General features: G+C 37.5%; 1 protein-coding gene across 1 annotated transcript; it reads right to left on the bottom strand.

Annotated features, from left to right (window-relative positions):
• Nucleotides 1-6,179: 6,179 nt before the first annotated feature.
• Mkrn3 (makorin ring finger protein 3) lies at nucleotides 6,180-8,798 on the bottom strand. Its single transcript, XM_021168708.2, has one exon. The coding sequence runs from the start codon at nucleotides 8,703-8,705 to the stop codon at nucleotides 7,065-7,067; it is 1,641 nt and encodes a 546-aa protein (XP_021024367.1). The 5' UTR covers nucleotides 8,706-8,798; the 3' UTR covers nucleotides 6,180-7,064.
• Nucleotides 8,799-15,662: the final 6,864 nt, after the last annotated feature.

Here is a 15,662-nt window from a genome sequence, read left to right as displayed (position 1 = left end):
GCACTAGGATTAGAGGCAAGTACCAATGAAGACTCTGGTGTTTATTCTTGCTTGGTAAGTATTTCACTGACTGAGCTATATTCTAGACACAGCAAATTGCGCTATGTCTGTTAGCTCCCCCACAGGAATGCCCCTGTGTTTACCAAGTATCTTGCCTAGCAGCCTCAAACTTGTCATCAGTTATGAATTGCCAGCTCTTGGGGATGACTTGTGACTTTATAGCTAATCAACTCAGGATGATTCTGATTTCCAGAAACTAATCATTTTTTTCTCCCCTTAAGAGTTTGGAGAACCCAACAGTACACAGCACCCTGGTCCATTTCGAACAGATCAGAGTACTCACCAAGTGAGCACTGTGTCTTAGTAACCAAGTACCTTAGCCACTTGGATTAGCAATCTAGCTTAGAGCAACTAAAAGTAATACCAGGGTGCCTTTCACAACTGTGAGTGCATCATGTAAGTGATACAAGTGTGGCTTCTTACATGGATTATTTACATCCGGGTAGTGAGGGGGAATACCGTGAGAGATCCTCAGATGAAGATTGTCAAAGTTAGCTTTATTACCCACAGAAGAGAAAAATGGGCAGTGTGCCACGTGTGTGTTGAGATTGGTGGTGGTGGTGTCTGTTCTTTCAAATTTGTTCTCAACAAACAGCAGGTAAAAACCAAGGTAAAAGAGGAGTGGCTTGTGAGTGAAAGATTTTAATTGGGTCCAGTGTGTTATGGAGGTGTTTCCCATAAGTCTAGGCTGCTTAACTCAGAAGAAATCATATGCTTAGTGTAAAACTCAGAGAAAAAGCTGTCTGGTTCATCGGGCATCAGAGGACATAGTGCCAAGCAGTTCAGTATCGGGGTCGTCATCCATCCACGAGCCATAAATAGAAGCCAGGTAGCAAGTGTCTAAAGGTTATGCAGGTGACATGAAACAAATCATGGACCAGACAGCATCGGTGATGTTGGGGTAAAACTACTGTGAATGGGCTATGCCATTCAACTTCTCACCACACTATCAAACAACCCAAGATGCACAGATATATGTCCCCAAAGCTGGCTAACTCTCTAGCATCAAGGGGATGAGGAAAGAAGTTTATTTTCTCTTCTATGGAAGGACTAGTGCATTGCTATTTTCTTGCAGGGTAGCTTCATTACATAAGATGGATATACACTCTGTCAGTGTCTCCATATGGAAATAAGTACCCTGGTGGAAAGTCAGTACAGTATAAACTTATAAGACAGTTCATTTTAGGTGTCAATTTGATTTGGGAATTGATTTATCTGGTTACATGTTGTGTGTCTTACTAGATGTGGTCATAAAGGTTTCTGAATAAGAATAATAGATTATCAGCCAAGAGAAATAACCTGTCTTCAAGAGGGGAGTAGGCATTATAAAATGCCAGGGGTATAAACAAAAAAGAAGTGCCACCCTAAGGGGTGATCTATGTTCTTTTGCCTCTCCCTTCCCTTTATTGATGCTATGTACCCAATCTTCTGTGTGTACAATTTATGCTGCCTTTCCAGAGGCTCTAAATTTTCTGAAAGCACTCCACAAGGCTTCTCAGCCTGCAGAATCATGTAGGCCAACTTCTTAAGATGAAACTTTTATTGCAGATCCAGTCCCTTGAGAACTATAGCCAATGAAATTCCCACTTGTATGAGTAAGTTTTTGAATTCATGACTGAATCATTAGAATATGCATGGAATACCAGATAACACATCTTGAACTGAAGTAAGACTAGTATATATGTGTGGAAGCCATGCTTCCATGAACTGCTCCCAGGTAACAACTGAATGTAGATATGTCTACTTTTGAGAAACTCTACCTGAGCTCTCTTTTCTCTCGGGAACTTTCCAAAATTAGTCTTGCATGTGTAAAACTTGCCTCTATTTCTCAGAGAGCCAGTCATCACTTGTCACCCATTTGTTGAGAGTATTTTTTTAAAGTAGAAGTAAGCAGACACATTTAAAGAAGTCGAACCTCAGTTTCTGAATTAAGACTACTACTGTACATGAATTTGAATACTATTGTGTGCCTCTTCATGCTGGGAGTACCTGGCACAACGTCTTATGATGCATCAGGGTTCATTCACTGACTCATTCCCCCATGCTCTCAAGCCATGCTTTGGCTCACGTTCAGAGTTGCACCCCACCATCCAGGGCTGTTTTGATGTTGTTGAGATAGAATCTTGCTATAAAACAAAGGCTGGTTTCAAACTCATGACCTTGCTGCCTTTAACCTCAGAATGCTAGGATTAATTTGCCACTAAACCAGGCTTTTACATTATAAACTGTTCAGCGTTTACTTATTGTATTTTCTACAGCATACAGATTTCCCAAAGTTTCTTTCTTTTCTTAAAAATTAATAATGACCTATCTGAACTTTACTAGGAATACAGCTTCATGTCTTAAGCACTCTTTAGGACTTCTTGAAAAGTGCTTCTGTTTTCATATTTACATATTGCTATTTTTTTCTGCACCTTGCTACAATAAAAATGAGTCTTTTGCTGTATTCTTACTTTTTCATTTATAATAGAAATTTTGTTATTTTGATTTACATTAGTGATTTTCTTGGCTTTTAAAATGATTTTCTAGATATTCTGAATTTTGAACAGAGTCTACCCTCTAAGAGAGACAGCTGCATACTCTCTGGAAGATGTCACACTTGGGCTTATTTTGTTTTGTTCTTTTATGCATTTGCACAGATTTACCCATCAAAATAATGCTTTGACAACAGAGAGAGAACTACTTTTTTGCCTGGTCAAAATCAAAACAGCTGACTATGATTACTAGCAACATATTAAAATGATAAAACAATTTGAAATATTTTATTCTGGTTGTACTATTTTTTATAAAACAGTTCATAAAATTGAGCATTCATTATTATCATTAACTGTTATTACTGATACAAAACAATGTATTATTTAAAGGTTTTATGAAGAACCTATGAATTCTAAGAAAAATACTGGTAAACTATTTCCTTGATTTTATTAGACCAGAGAGGTCACTTTTCAGTTGTCTTCTGGTTAAACAATGCATCCTTAGCATACATGTAATAAAATGTTGCAAAGTCTTCCACTGTATGCTATGTTGTGTTGTTTCTTTTTGTTCGTTTTACCGATAAAGATGAGTGTATATATTTTATAAAATGCTTTGATGTAACCTGTGTATTTAATCCCTTATTTTTCTCTCATTTTATTACTGCTTTCATCTACTCATTTTTCTTACTTAGCCCACTTAACAAAACTCAGAAGACAAAGGAGAGATGCACACATATATTTACATATATCACCTATCTATATTACATGTACTTTATATTACCAAACTGATTAAGAATCTTTAGATACAGGAAGATATTTGTTGTCTCTTTTGATAGAAGAAAATATCCTTATTTTATCATTTTTATTTTTCTAGAACGCAGCCCAATCCTGCCTTTCAATTCAAATATGCTATTATCTCATTCAGTTTTGTACCAATATCCATTGATATTCATATGGAAACAAGTTCTACTAAACTTAAATCTGAATTAAAGTGACCATTTCACTGTTATCCCATTAGATGGGAAATTATTTTTGGTCAGCATTTCATCAATGCTGCATGTATTTACATATGCAAAAGTTTTAACATGGTAATTGTTTCTTGCCACTAGTACTTGCTTATTTCCCTAAAACACCCTTTCTCACTTATATTCCAATGCCATCCAGTTGAAATTTGGAGTGAGCTGTGTTAGCAGAAATCTCAGTGCTAAGATATACAAAGGTGAAAAGAGAAATGAATGAAGGCACTGACTGAGAAGTGGTTACATTTCTCTTTGTGTCCATGATATTTTGTACATGGAATCAGTGATATGACCTGTGAGAAACAGTGGTTTCTGTATCTTTTCTGAATGTTAACTAAGTAAATTTCCACTACCATGTTTATCCATATACATCTACCAAATTTACAATTGGAAAGCATAGGAAATTAAATGTGTTTCATAAGGTTCTTTATGTTGCAGCTCAACAGTTCTTTTATGGAGCCTGCAAGCTCTTTTGAGGTGGGGGCTGCCTGTTCTGAAGCCTTCACAAAGCAAACCTTTGTGTGCCAAGGGGTTCTTTGTTCATGATTACAGCAGGCCTGAACCTGCAGCCTTCTTAGAAAGCAGCAGAGAAAAATCTACTTGGTTTTAGTGGGAGTATCCTCTGTTTTTAACCCATTTCTTAATGAACGGATGGGTGGTTAGGAATTTTTAGTTTTAAATAGTATCTTGTTATTACTCCATTATGTGTCTGCTACAAGAAATCATTCTTTCACTGTTTGGGATTCTTACGAAGCTGTATAGAACATGTCTAGTTTTATCTATGGTTTCTGCTGGAAAAAATAACTCTGTTAAAATTACTGATGTAAAAGGGTACTAAGAACTACACCTATATTCTACATAAATAATCCCAAAATAAATTTTACTTTTGAGTTCCAAAGATTCATAAAAAACGGGCAGAATATACATTTTATGTGGTAACTGCTTGTGTTGAGAAACATGCAGATTCCACTTGTACGTAAGCCCTTTCAATCATATTTCAAGTCTTTTATCAACACTACATTTGGTCTGCACAATTATCCTAGTAAACAGTTAACACTATACCCACTTCTCCTATGCATAAACTAAGGTAAAGAATATAAGGACTCACCTAGGTGGCATGCCTGGTAAGGAAGTAAATCAGGACTCTATTATCCTGTAATCTGCTTCCATGCCATTTTTCTACTAGCTTTAAAACCATTATAATTCATAAAATCTGAGTTCCTATTTTAATATACTTATTGAATAAAAGTGTCATTTCATGAGGTTCTGTAGTGTACACTAGGAGTTTCCAGAGATTAAGGCCCACAACAAAACCCCACCCTATTTAGTCACTATGAAAACTCCTTTGATGCCTGTCAGCAGTCCTTAAAATTGCCCCATCTGGTCTCATTCTTTGGTTGGCTTATCTGACCCACCCCCAACTTCCACCCCATGGGAAAATAGTCAACTGTCCACGGCCTCCTGACTGATCCATTATTTGGAATCAAGGACGAAGCACTATGGCATATCCCACTGTGAACAATGGACTACAAAACACTGAGCCTGGCAACTCATAGATAAAAGCTCCAAAACACCCCATTTTCTGGAACCTTGTTTATGCCCTGCTGCATCTGGGTGAGCATCCATGCTAAAAAGTTGCATACTAAAACCATTTGCCTTTTCTTAGCTTTAATATGTAGGGAAGAGGCAGTAGAATAATCTAATCTCAAGCGCTCTGTAAATGTACTAATTGTACCTCATTCCTGTGGTCAGTACCTTTTCTACCTCATTTATTTCATTACACGTGGAAAATTATAAGTACCATGCAAGGTAGTTCTGACAAACCAGTACTTCAATGTATGTTTTGTAACTAAATATAAATTGTGCAATTATGTTGGCTTTGTTTCAGACACATAGCATTTTTTTTTTTTTGGCAATTTCAATCAAGAAAAACACATTGTGTTCTATAAAATTCTGGGGTTTAAATCTGCACTGTTCAGTGGAACAAAAGTTTTTCTATTCATTTACTAAAAGATGTGGTAATACTCTCTACTACACACTTGAACTGTGCTATTTCTATATTCATTTGCTTGTGTCAAAGTAAATGGATAGACAATATGAAGTTATATATTCCAGATCAAGTTAAATTTAATGATTTTACACTTCTCTTCTCCAGGAATGTTTAGTAGAAAATTGAACTATCATACTTACAGTGCAGTCACTGTACAGTTACTCTCCTCAAACTCCTGATTTTGTATTTTAATTGTGCATTTTAGGTAGAATGTATTTTCATTTTAAGTATCCCTTGATAAGTAAATGGCTTTTACATCAAATTAGGGCTTATTTGTATTAGAAGTTTCCAAAATGATTATGTTTAAGATTTTAAAAGTCCTATGCCTCACTTTATTTCCATTCTTATATTCTGATTTTAATAGTTATTACCATTTTCTTTCATTATTGTACAATTATTATATTGAAAACCTTTTTTCAAAAGTTCTTTGAAAAGTTCTTTTATAAAGTATACAATAACCAGATATTTGAGATATTAAAAACAAACAACTGTATGTTTAAGTTCAGGAATTGTCACTGTCAAGAAAAATGAGATGGTAACATCATGTGAGGTACCGTTTCATTATTATAACACCAGAAAAGCTGTTAATGGTATTGTAGGTATTTTCAAAGTCATGCTTTGTAAATCCATTAAAAAGAGTCAGATCCACACTTAGCAGTCATTTTTATTAGATGCTAATCACTGACATCAGTGCAGGGGCAGATTATCCACACAATTCACATACAGCCCACACACTTGGACTTTAACACTGGGCTTTCAGTTCTGCATTTATTTCATTACTTCAAACATATATATTATGGTGTATATTTATTTCCAGTTTTTTTTCAAATACATCTTTGTATACATATACGCATATATATCATTCTTAAATATATATTTCCAAATATAAATAATTTCACATCAAGCCAAACAGGATAAAAACATGTAAACATATGCACCTCATTTTGGTCAAGTAAAACAGAACCACAAAGTAACCACAAGTTAACAAGTGCACTTGAAAGAGAAGGGAAGAAACAAACATGTAAACAAACACAGACAGCAGCTGCAAGGCCCTGTAAGGGTCCATTTTTTTTTAAGGCTATATAGCAAAAAGCTCATAATTCAGTTAAAGACTTTTGTCACCTTGTCACATTTACTCTTAAGGGACTTCACAATGAGAAACTGTAAACACTAGACTAGAAGTGATTGAATCCTGTTGGAAAAAAGACATCACAAGTCATCAGTTGACAGAAATATTAATTCCACCAAACAATACTTATAAGATTTCTTGTTATTTTGTAACACAGAGAAACATCACAATCTTGCAAGAAGAAATAGGAAATAGAGGAGAAAACAGCAATACTGCATAAAGATTGCCTCAGTAGCCTTTGAAAGCGATAGGGTTTGTCAGTCAATAAAGGGGAATAAGCAACAGCAGACAACAGAGCTTTAGCAGACCAGACCACATGCCACAGCGTGATACTACGGATTCAAACTGAAATATTCTTCCAGCTGGTACTGAAGCAAGAGCCAACGGTCATCAGAGAAGGGAAAACTGCCTCTCAGGCAAAGCAACTTCTTAAGCAACTGATTGGCCAGGCGAAGCACGGAATGCTCCTTTTTACGGCTTTTAAACAGCACGTTTCCCTCTCGCAACTGCACAGGCTCCAAAACTTGATGCCAGTATGCGCTTGATGATCCACCACCATCTGGTCTAGGAGGCTGATCTCTCCAGCCCTCGGGGTATTCATGCTTGTAAAAACAGAATTCTCCAAATGGGCAGTGACCTAGGCCTCCAGCAAAATACCTGCACGCTTTCTGGCTCATCCCCTCCTTATACTGCTGAACAAGTTTCTCCTTCTCCTCTTCCTCCTCCACCCAAAACTCACTAGGAATGACAAAGCCAGAGGAGACCCTGCACTGTGGGCAGGACTTACTGATCCTGTTCTCAAACTGTGTGGCACTTCTCCACCTGCGGATACACCTAAGACAGTAGGTGTGGTTGCAGCTGAAAAGAATGCCAAAGCGGCGGTCGCTGGGGTCAGCTTTCTCATAGACAACCTCCATGCAGATGCCACACACTTTGTCCATGCTGCGCTGCACAGCAAAAGAGAGTTCCATATCTCTCTCATGTGCTTCAACGCAGGCCCTTCTATGAGCTTCCTGCTGAGCTGCATCCCAAGGGTGCAAGGCTTGCAGCCCGCACATGTCGCATATTTCTCCATGGGGGTATGCACACCTGTCCCCTCGGAGGCATTGTCCCCGGGCAGCATAGCGGCAAAGCGGCAGCGGCATTGGCACTGGCATTGGCATTGGCATTGGCACTGGCACTGGCATCGGCATCGGCATCCCCATGCCCATAGCCATATGCTCTCTCTCAATTGCCGGGCTCTGCAGAGGAGCCTCGGGACCATGCGGGGGGACCATGCGACCTCGGTAAGGCTGTCCAGGAACAAATTCAATTGCCCCCTCCCAGCCTTCTGCACCCGCTCCCGCCGCAGCACCTGCTGCAAGGCTTGCATTGTCAATCTCGGCTTCAGAGAAGCCCCTTTCAGCAGCTGAGCGAATGCCTGCATTGTCAATCTCAGCTTCAGTGAAGCCCCTTTCAGCAGCCGAGCCAATCAGAGGCAAGGAGCTTGAGGATGCAGCAGGGGGGGCTTCCGCCACTTCCTGAGTCGGGGGCTCCCAGCGAGTGGCCATCTTGGGTCCTCTGTCTGCAGAGGCCCGAGGCTGAGCATCTTGCCCCCCCCTTGGTCTCCGCCGCCCAGAAAGGTCGTGAGAGTAGCGACAGTTATCGCCCTCCTTGCACTGCCCATGCAGATAATACCTGCAGAGGATTTGCTTCGTCCAGCTGCCACTGTTGCGCTCCGGACCAGGCCGGGCCCCGCCCCCTTCGGCTGGCGCTGGCCTCAAACTCGCCGCACGCCGGGTCGCTGGGCCTGGAGCCACCAGGAGCGGTGCCAGACCCGATGCCTGCTGCAGAGGGGCCGAGCTGACTCCCGCAGAAGCTCCAGCAGCCTCAAACTGAGGAGTGGGGGGGACAGACACACCCTCCCCCCCTTCAGCACCTGCCTCGGCGCCCGCGGCCGCGTGGGCCTCAATGGGAGCTGTAGACTCTTCCATCTTATAGCGTGCCTCTAACACTGTCCAAAAACCCGAATATTGTATCTTTTTTGTGCTTGAATTGCGGAGCTGGAGATGGCTCGACCAGCTTCTTCTCGGAGCGAAGTGCATCGATTTTTGTCTTCCTACCTGCTCCCCGTTCCCTGGAAACTTTAGTTCCTACCTGTTTACAGGCAGGCGGACACTTCCGGTTGTAACACCATTCCTAGGGCTTCACCGGAAGTTGCTTCCGCCATGTTTTTCGCGTGCCTGTATCTGCTTGAGACACTGGGATGGGCTTCTGCCGGCTCTCTAAGTGCGACTCTTAACCCCCCAATCCCCGTTTCCACATTGTTTCCCCTCAAGGTTGATGTTTTTAACTCTCTGGGTTTCGGTTGTATACATTGCAGTTTATTTTTGTGTGTGTGTTAAGAAAAACGCTACACTAATTGCCTTTACACATCTGCTGCTTGAACATAAAAACATTTAACTCACAAACATTAAAAATTATTTTTCAGTTTCTTCTGTCGTTTCTTTAAAGGCGACTAATTCTTAAGATCGAACAGTGACCCTGCCAAAGCGTTTCTCCTTTGACGCTTGTAGATCTGACAGGATTCTTTGGGACTTTTTTCCCTTCAAGGGTTAATTTGCGTGCACTTTAATTAGGAGGGAATCCCCTGCCCCGAGGCTACGCAGAGCCTTTCACTTTCCTGCCTTTGTTACATTCTCCCGGATCCCCAACAATGTAGAAGCCTGGACTTTGCCCAACCCTGATGAAGACTTAATAAGGCAAGGTCTGAGAATGACCCAGGCTTTAACTTTTCTCTGTTGGTTGGATTCGGAGACCCTTTGTTCCCTGCCTTCCTTTTCATCCCATTCTGCTCTACAGAGCTTTTCATAATACCAGCTCCTCTTTGCACCCCAAAGTGTCTCATTTCCATTTCTGAACTGAGCCAGTTCTTTTTCTTTTTTTTTTTTTTTTTTCATTTTGCAGATATATACTATTGGGCTAATAATTTTACATGTAGTTCTACATTGCTACATGTACTTACTACAGTGGCATACTAAATTTTATAGTGTAGTTTTATGTGGGTTTTTATTTTTAGTAATAATCATGCTTTCATCCTTTCCTCACCCACTAATTTGAATTAGCAATGCTTCAAATATTTTATTTACCACTTTAAAAAATAAAATTATGCTCAGAATAATAATTTTATTGGAAGGAGTCTCACAACCTAAAGTTAAAAAACTCTGAATGCATATGATATAATCATCCAACTCAAAATATAAGTCTCAACTAAATAAAGCCAACAACAATAAAACAAGATAAGAGGAACATTATCAAACAATATAGATAAAGGGGGGAATGAAGCAAAAGTAAACATGAAATCAGAACAATAGAATAGGCAAATTTTTTTCTTGTGTAACTTATGAAGGAAAATAATAAAAGGCTCAGATCTCCAGCATCACATACTTCAAAAGAACTGACATTAAGTAATAAGAAACCTCAAAACAATGAGATGTTTTTAGTGCCACTAATTTATAAAAGACCTAAGTAAGAACTATCAGATGAGAGTGGGGAAAAGATTTGAATATGAAACTTGAAACTTTCATTAAATGGTCATAGAGAGATAGATAGATAGATAGATAGATAGATAGATAGATAGATAGATAGATAGATAGATTAGTAAAAATATCAGAAACAAAAATAAAGATCTATTAGGTATGTTGTACATGTGATTAAGAAAATTTTGATATGAGGTATTTTGAAATGTGGACTCTGAAATGAACACAAAGTTTGAAAAGCTTATATTGCTTTAAAGTGCCCACTTGTACAATAGAGGAAAAAAAGCAAAAGAAAAGAAAAGGAATAAGACTTGTTAGAAGCAGAAAGTAATTAGTTCATTAACAGGCAAAAATTCTATTTATATATAGAAAACTCATCTGGTTTGTATGCATATTTATCAAGTTTGATGTCCAAAAATTCAATAAGGAAAGAACAATTTTTGTCTCATGGATACAGGCATAAATGATACTTAAACATTTGAAGCGGATTGAATTTGTGGCAATTAAGGTTTTTCGTTCTGTGAACTTCATTGTAATCAACTGAAACTCATTTTACTTAAACATAATAGGTGCTCCATGATCAACATGCAATATTTTTAAAGGAAAACTTGTTTGATCATCATTCTTTCAATTTTCATTGTGAACTAAGGAACTTTTGGTTGTCAATTTCTCCTTTACATAGTCATTATGATGTTTTTATTTGTATGATAGCTTTGACAAAGTTCAAAGAGACATTTGAACTGTCTAGAATATGCTTTCTCTTTGGTTTTAACACCCTGACTGATTTTTAAAGACAAAAAAGCTTAGAGTATAATTCCTAGCCTTACATACCAAACTACCTACCATTCATAAATGAAAGAATATTGAATATTTGTAGATCTCAACTTATTTGATCAATGGTGATTTATTATGAGCACTCCATATAAATTTCTCTGACCCTTTTTTTTAATGCAGTATCCAAAATTTCTGTGAAAAATGAAAGGTTTGTTTTTAAGCTTAGTAGCCTCCTTTGGCTTTTGAAAAATTGAAATGTAGCTCAAGATGCTTAAGACTTCAGTTTTAATTTTAAATTATAGTGATAATTCAGACAACCACCTTAGACTAACACTGACTATATTAAACAGTTAACTTAAGTGTTGACTCTGACCAGAGTGTCTCTTCAAACTATAAAAACTGAGAAATGAGAAAAATGGTTTCTAATATTCTCAAGGCTTTGCTGCTAGGATTGGATGATAAGTGATTTTGAATCTCTATCTGTTTGGCTGCCTGCCCAGTGTAGTTGTGTGCTCTACCTCATAGTGACTATACTTATGAACCTGGTATTCAGTAATATTATATTACGAATTAACATCACCTACTACTAAACTTTAAAAATTCCACAGTAGACCAATAACTGCATATACTGGTTAGGGTACATTGAGAGAAACAAACAGCTATTTTATATATTTTATATATTGTCCAATGTAGAAGACTCAGACTATTCTCTCTAATCATCGAAACCATATTATTTTCTTTCCCTTCTGTGAATCCCCCCTCCCTTCTTTCATTTTACTTTCAGCAATGATATATTGACACAATATTTGAAAACATACCTTTGATTGATTCTTCAGCTATTTGATGCAGAAGAACTTCCTTTTTCTCAATAAAATCCAGGAGATCTTAGGGCTTGAGACCTCAATGAAGGGTCTCCCAATGTCCAGCAATAGGGGATGCAAGTAGAGCCAGGAGAAGCACAGTTCTAAAGCAGACTGTGTAAAGTACCATGTTACCATGGTACAGACTCACAGGGGCAAAGGTGGAGGTTGAAGGCACTGCACAAGAGAGGGAAAATGTAGACAGCTTGACAAATAGCCCCAGAGACTGGAGACTGGACGGTGGGGCTGTATAGAAAAAGCAGCTGGTGCTAGGTCTTTCTTTTCAAGCCGCAGGGCTGCTAAGCCTTCCCCCACACGTTCAACATGTCCACAGTTAAAAAGAACACAATAGTCCCAAAGCAAGTTCTTTCACTACTGCTGTGCTTCCCAACTACTGTTTTAGCAGTACTGGACAGGCAGCTGGGGACAGGGATTCAATGTCTACATAAGCCTATGGTTTCATGTCCTCCAGTAGCTAACAGGCATGCTTGCTTGTGTCACAAGTGTTAATTTTACATTTTTATGATGTTTGATCAGCAACAGGACTATTAATTCCTTTTGTTTGTAGAATCTATATATGATGGCCCTGAGTGAATTACTGAAACAGTTGTGCATAGCTATAATCCTAGTGCTACACAGTGGAAATGAGAGTATTCCCATGATTTTTAGGACAGCCCTAGTCTGGAATACATAGTAAAAAAAAAAAATCATCTAAATAATGTCTAGCTAACAAGTATACTGAAAGTATTAAACGCTTACTTTAAAATGTAATGATTTTTAAAATATTCATCCTAGAGCCAATGTTTCAGGGATGTATATTTTCTACTTTACTATGGAGAAAATAATCTGATTAAACTCTATCATTTTTATTCCCCATTTCCCACTAGATTCATGCAGCAGCAATATTTTGGTAGGGTCAATGAAAATTTCCAGGATATTAACTTTTGAATGAATGTTATCTCATATCTACAGACTAATGTATTTTCCCTTGAATATTTAAAAGCCAGTCATATGTAATTCTAGTTCAAAAGATCAGACATGAGCACATTTCTGCATGCAAGAAGGTATTTCTTTCTCTCTTTCCATGACAGCCATGGTGTTGTGGCTGGAATAAGAATGGAAATTAGTGGGGGCTCATGGGAGGAAATTTGTAGAATTTATGTCTGCTGACCCTGAGTGAACTGCTGAATAAAAACAAAATCATTTCTAAACTTTTCAATCAAAATTCTTTATGTATTTCTGTGTGTGCTTGTGTGCCTTTGTGTCCGTGTATATGTGTGTGTGTGTGTGTGTGTGTGTGTGTGTGTGTGTGTGTGTGTTCTGACATAGATCACATTATATTTCAAAGGTTAAGCTATGGTGTCTGCCATCAACTTCTACTACATTTGAGACAAGATCCTTTTGTTATCTGTTCTTGGGTTTTACAGTCTATGGCCTATCATTTTTCTGGGGAAGGCTCCTGTCTCTACCCCTACCTAATAATAGGAGCCCTGTGCCTAGAGACAGGTTTCTATCATGCTAGGCCTTTGAACATTGTTATGTAAACTTGAACCTGGGTCCTTATACATATAGAAAGTAAGGTATTTATCCACTGAGCCATGATCCCATACTTTAAAATGTCTTTTAATTTCAACATGTATCTAGAAAAGGTTCAGATAATACTGTACCCACTTGCTTTTAAGATCAGTAAAGTCACATCATTATAAAAAACAATACAATGATTTTCCATAGCATAGTAAATATTAATTTCATTAGATTTTTGGAGGCTATTTGTGATTTTTATGAAATAAATTTTAGTGCAGACTTAAGCATATGTGTTAGGATGAAGAAGTGATCAGAAGAAATAAGGCCCATCTAGAGACATATGTAAGGGCTTCTCAGAGACTAGTTGCTTATGCTGTTCTACACATATCAAATTAAGCTTCATTTATAAGTTTGAGGGTCATAAAATTATCACAATATTATTAAACTTTAGCTTAAAAGACCAGCATCTATATGACTATTTCCTGTGATAATTGTGGAATGACCTTGTCTCTTGGATCTTTTAACTCCAGTTTTGATTAACTATTTCTATTAACTGGGGTATGTCAACTCAGAATATGGCTTTTGTGCTTAAAATTCCACCCCAAGAAAGGCTCGTAGTTACAATGAGATCCCAAATACCCACTGTAGTTTCTGGACAGATAATAAAGGCTTTCAATTGCCTTAAACCCATTTCTTACTTGTCTTCTATTGTGGATACTTCATATTTTAAACAAAAGGCTACTAAAATAAAAAATAAAAAATGGTAAATTAAATTAAAAGATCTTTAAAATACATTTACTTATGTATTTATGTATTTATGTTGAGGGTAGGGGGTACTATTGTCTAACCTAGGATGATGCTGAACACATTATCTTCCTGTCTCCACTTCTTAAATGGTTGGATTACTGGTTTGGGCTAATACTCTGAGCTTTAAACATTTTTAAGTTTACTCAGATCCCCATATATAATTCTAAATTTCAATAAGAATGAAAGCCTTTAAAATATTGTTAACTGGTATGTAGTGGAAAAGATTTGCCTATAAGCTTTCTTATGTGGCACAAATCCAAGCAATGACCTTTTTATTCAATATTATTATTTTAAAAGATAAATTCTATTTCCACATCTGTACTTTTATTAAACAAAAACTAGTTGCTTATGCTAATAAGACTCTGTGTGCTTTTGACTATATGGCAGTAGTCTGTGTGCACCAGGGCAGACTTGCATACACCTCTCTACTGGCTCCATTCTCTTTCCAGGGGAGTTTGATCACTCTTCTATTTTCAAATGGAATTATTGGTATCACAAATTTTAAGATAAATTATGCATTCACAATTGGATTAAATTATTGGATTTTATTTCAATTATATGTCTGTGGACTTTATTTACCACACACTCAAGTACATTAAAAATTCACAAGACATTATTTAGGTATTGTCTTTATTTACCTTTTATTTTCTTTCCTGTTTCTAGATTTTGTTTTTCTTTTCCCCTCTTGAACTAGCCATCTGACCATACATGTTATTTCTGTTTCTGACAAAGAAAAAGTAGTGAGGTTGGAGAAGACTTGCTTGTATAAAGGCACAGTCTGGACATATCAAACACTAGAGGTGACTAAAATTTCATATCTGAACATTCCCATTTTTTTTAGATTTCAAGTCAATGTATTTGTGAAATTTTTTCCTGTTAATAGATTTTTTTTTGCCTCACAGATAAATTTACACTACATAATCTAACCTTCCACAAATATGGTTTTTATACTTTTGTTTTTAAGTCTTTATGCATTTTTCTGAGAATTCAATTCAAGGCCTTTGGATTATATTCACCTCCTTTCCCAGCTTCTCCCAGGTGTCGCCTCTTCAAAACTCACACAACTCTTTGGGGACTCTTTGGTTTTGTTTCTTTTTATATCAATTAAATAGAGTTTGTGGTGCCCATGTATCTTGCATTCTGCAAGGGCACCATGACTGAAATTCCAGTGCCTTGCTGCTGTGTGTAGACAAAGCATATTGAGATAAGGTCTCCTGAAGCTCTCAGATTTTCTAGAATGATCTGTATAGTTACTTACCTCAAGCCAATATGCAGTTCCCATAATTTCAGTAAATATGAAAAAACTACATGGTAATAAAAAGACATTCACTCACTAATATCTTAAGAGTTTCACCATGAATAGCTATTAATTTAACAAAATGTAGAGTCCCTGAGAATTTATATTTTTTGCATTTCTCTCTATGTTACCATAATCAGTAACGACTTC

This window comes from Mus caroli, unplaced genomic scaffold (assembly GCF_978045245.1).
Source record: "Mus caroli unplaced genomic scaffold, Mus_caroli_1 scaffold_8, whole genome shotgun sequence".
Classification (NCBI taxonomy): Eukaryota; Metazoa; Chordata; class Mammalia; order Rodentia; family Muridae; genus Mus; species Mus caroli.
The sequence above is the reverse complement of the archived record's forward strand: the minus strand, read 5'-3'. Positions and strand labels throughout refer to the sequence as shown.

Coding starts and splice junctions, on each gene's coding strand:
- Mkrn3 (XM_021168708.2), bottom strand. CDS start 8,705: ATGGAAGAGTCTACAGCTCCCATTGAGGCCCACGCGGCCGCGGGCGCC.